At 40.7% G+C, this 4,077-nt stretch overlaps 1 protein-coding gene across 1 annotated transcript; it reads left to right on the top strand.

Moving 5' to 3' along the window:
* The first annotated feature begins 1,305 nt into the window (after window positions 1-1,305).
* On the top strand, window positions 1,306-1,744 carry LOC100768550 (cytosolic iron-sulfur assembly component 2A). The gene is made up of 2 exons (XM_027395134.2): window positions 1,306-1,592; window positions 1,643-1,744. The coding sequence occupies exons 1-2, from the start codon at window positions 1,306-1,308 to the stop codon at window positions 1,662-1,664; spliced, it is 309 nt and encodes a 102-aa protein (XP_027250935.1). The 3' UTR covers window positions 1,665-1,744.
* The last annotated feature ends 2,333 nt before the right edge of the window (window positions 1,745-4,077 follow it).

Here is a 4,077-nt window from a genome sequence, read left to right as displayed (position 1 = left end):
GGATTTTGGTTTCCTCATGCAAGAATGTTCTGACCTCTATCTCTTCCTTTTTCTATCTTCAGAACAGGTATGAGACACATCTTGTTATATTAATTTTACTTTTCCATCTTAAGACATGAGGGAAAAATTGATGGAGAACTGCTGACTCCCGTATTGCTGGCTTAACTTCTTATATGATTCAGTAATTCTGTTATCCATAAAAATTTGTTTTACTTATCTACTCAGAGTTTGGACCTAAGAGATACGCCTGGTACTCATTAACCATTCTCAGTCAATATACACTATTAGAAAACAAGTTTGTTTTCCTAGACATCTTTGTGTGCTTAAATTTGCCCTGTGGATAGTCTACACAAAATGCAGAGTGTAGGAGAAGGGGGTTCCTAAACAGACCAAGACCAGCATTATAAAGGAGAGAAAGAGAATGGTAAGTGTTACAGAAGGGCAGCTGAAAACCCATGTAGCATTGCCTGGTGTCCTTTCCTCAATATTACATCACTGTAGTTCTGTGTAGTCTTTTTTTCTAGTGAATCTGGTGCTAAGATTAGTCAATGAATTACAGTTCATTTAGTTAGAGAATGACTTCATTGTTAGTGGTGAGAGTTAATATAAAAATGTATGCCTAGCACTGTGTTTGTTATCTTGAATCTTTGAAGACAAATTTATTTAAAGGTTTTGTATATTGACTTCTATGTTGGTTTTTTATTGTTATGTTTTTCTGCTTTATGATTTCTGTCTTCGCTAGGTACAAAAAAATTATGAAATGTTCTGGAATGGCCCATGGGTAATAAATTGATGGACCTAAACTTAGAATTAAATCTCAACAGTCTGGTTGCTTTTGCTGTAAGAATAATCATGACATAAAAATATGGACACTATTTTGACTGGAGCTAGTAGCTTTAAAAGTCTCTTTCTGACCATGATTGAACTGGGAAAATACTCCACTTCTATGGTATACTAAGTGACATCAGAACAGTACAGATTTTGTGGTCAAAAAGTGTATTCCTTATACACTTTTGGTGTTGAATTTTTATTAATTTTCAAAATAAACTTTACTATAAAAAACTTGAAAATAAATTAAAACATCACACACCAAATTTACCAGACCCAAAATCTATACAACTTAATTTATACACAGTTAGAATTGGCATTTGATGAGTCCTGCCTATTGTCTGGTCCTCTAAACCTTTACACTTGTCTTGGTTTATTTGAAGACTAAGAAGTTCATAGCTCCTGAGGCCTGCTGCCGAAAGGCTGGAAAGACCATGGCTCAGTTGGGACAGTAGCCAGGGATAGCGGAACATGAGGATGGAGCGAGTGTCTGGGCTGCTCTCATGGACGCTGAGCTGGGTGTTATGGCTCTCAGGCTTTTCTGAGCAGGGAGCTGCCCAGCAGCCCCACATCACGAAAGAGAAAGTTCTAGAGGTTTATGATTTGATTCTAACTATCCAGGACCCAGAAAAGCCCAATACTTTAGAAGAACTAGAAGTGGTAATGGAGAGTTGTGTGGAGGTTCAGGAAATAAATGAAGAAGACTATTTGGTTATTATCAAGTTCACACCAACAGTACCTCATTGCTCTTTGGCAACTCTTATTGGATTGTGCTTAAGAGTAAAACTTCACCAGTGTCTGCCGATTAAACACAAGTTGGAAATCTACATTTCTGAAGGAACTCACTCAAAAGAAGAAGATATAAACAAGCAGATAAATGACAAAGAGCGAGTGACAGCTGCAATGGAGAACCCCAACCTACAGAAAATCTTGGAACAGTGCATCCTTGAGCCTGAGACCGTCTTAGGAGCCAATAACGTATAATCAATCGTTTGATCTATTTAAATCGTTGTAAAATGTAGAGGACACATGTTGAATATGTAGATGATTTGTACCTCAGAGCAATTTGTTTTATTAGTTCAAATTAGGAACAAGCTTGTTTCACATGTCAATCCCTTCTCCCTCTCCCTCTCCCTCCCCTCCCACCAACCCTTCCCCCCAACTCCCAGTAGACCCCCACCCTATCCACCCTCCACTACCCAGGAAGCATATGGCACTTGATGGTGGCCCCCCAAAGTCCACCAGATGATCCTGGGCTAGGCCTAGGCCCTCCACCATGTGTACAGGCCAAAAGTGCATGCCTTCACATGGGATGGGATCTTAAAGTCCCTTCTTAACACCAGGGAAAAATAGTAAACCACTACCAGGGACCCCCTAGAATGTGGAGGCCATCTAATTGACATCTATGTTCAGGGGTCTGGATCAGTTCTGTGCTGGATTCTAGAAGCAGTCTGGGGTCCATGTGGTTCCCATGTTCAGGCCAGCTGTTTCTGTGGGTTTCACCAACCTGGTACCGACCCCTTTGATCTTCATTTCTCCCTCTCTGCGACTAGGTTCTAGAGTTCAGTTCAGTGTATATCTGAGGGTGTCTGCCTCTGCTTCCATCAGCCACTGGATGAGGGCTCTAGGATGGCATAAAAAGTAGTCATCAGTCTCATTATAGGGGAAGGGCATTTAGGTTATCCTCTCCTAGATTGTCAGTTCCTGTCATCCTTGTAGATATTTGGAAATCTCCCTAGTGCCAGACCTCTCCTCGGACCTATAATGGCTCCCTCTGATATGGTATCTCTATCCTGCTCTCCTCTATTCTTCCCCCAACTCAATATTTCTCCTCCTCAATTTTCTCCTCTTCCCTCTTTTACTCCTCCTCCCATTCTGGCAGCTCCCTCTCCCCTACCCTCAGGCTCCCAATTAGCACAGGAGTTCCTGCCACTTCCCATTCTTGGGGTTCATGCATTTTTCCCTTAGAGTCTTTCTTGTTTCCTAGTTACTTTGCTGAAGATGATTGTAGGCTGGTAATCCTTTGCTATATGTCTAAAATTCATATATGAGTGAGTACATACCAGGTTTGTCTTTTTGTGACTGGGTTACCTCACTCAAGATGTTTCTTCTAGTACCATACCTTTGCCTGCAAATTTCAAGATTCCATTTTCTGCTGAGTAGTATACATTGTATAAATGTACCACATTTTCTCTATCCATTCTTCAGTTGAGGAGCATCTAGGTTGCTTCCAGGTTCTGGATATTACAAAGAATGCTGCTATGAACATGGTTGGACATATATCCTTGTTGTAGGGATGTGCATTGTTTGGGTATATGCCCAAGAAAGGAATTGCTGGATCTTGAGGTAGACTGATTCCCATTTTCCTGAGCAACTGCCATACTAATTTCCAAAGTGTTCTTATAAGTTTGCACTCCCACCAGCAATGTAGGAGTGTTCCTTTTCCTCCACATCCTCTCCAGCAATAGATTGTCATTGGTGTTTTTGATTTTAGCCATTCTGACAGGTGTGAGGTGGTATCTCAGAGTACTTTTGAGTGCATTTCTCTGATGGCCAAGGATTTTGAGCTCTTTCTAAAGTGTCTTTCAGCCATTTCAGATTCCTCTGTTGAGAATTCCCTATTAAATTCTGCACCCCACTTTTTAATTTCATTGTTTGGGGTTTTGGTGGCTAGCTTCTTGTGTTCACTCTATATTTTGGAAATCAGCCTTCTGTAAGATGTGGGGTTGGTGGAGATCTTGTCCCATTCTGTAGGCTGCCACTTTGGCTTGTTGACTATGTCGTTTGACTTACAGAAGCTTCTCAGTTTCAGGAGGTACCATTTATTAATTGAATCCCTCAATGTCTGTACTACTGGTGTAATGTTCAGGAAGCGGTCTCCTGTGCCAATTTGTTCAAGGGTATCTCCCACTTTCTCTTCTAGAAGATTCAGTGTGGCTGGATTTATGTTGAGATCTTTGATCCATTTGCACTTAAGTTTTGTGCATGGTGACAGATATGGATCTATCTGCAAACTTCTGCATGTCTGAATCCAGTTGTGCCGGCACCATTTGTTGAAGATGCTATCTTTCTTCCCTTGTATAGATTTAGCATCTTTGTCAAAAATAACGTGTTCATAGGTGTGTGGGTTAATATCATGGTTTTCAATTCAATTCCATTGGTCTGTCTATTTTTGTGCCACTTCGAAGCTGTTTTCAGAATTATGGCTCTATAATAGAGCTTGAAATCACAGATGCTGATACCTCCAGA

This window comes from Cricetulus griseus (genome assembly GCF_003668045.3).
Source record: "Cricetulus griseus strain 17A/GY chromosome 1 unlocalized genomic scaffold, alternate assembly CriGri-PICRH-1.0 chr1_0, whole genome shotgun sequence".
Classification (NCBI taxonomy): domain Eukaryota; kingdom Metazoa; phylum Chordata; class Mammalia; order Rodentia; family Cricetidae; genus Cricetulus; species Cricetulus griseus.
The sequence above is the reverse complement of the archived record's forward strand: the minus strand, read 5'-3'. Positions and strand labels throughout refer to the sequence as shown.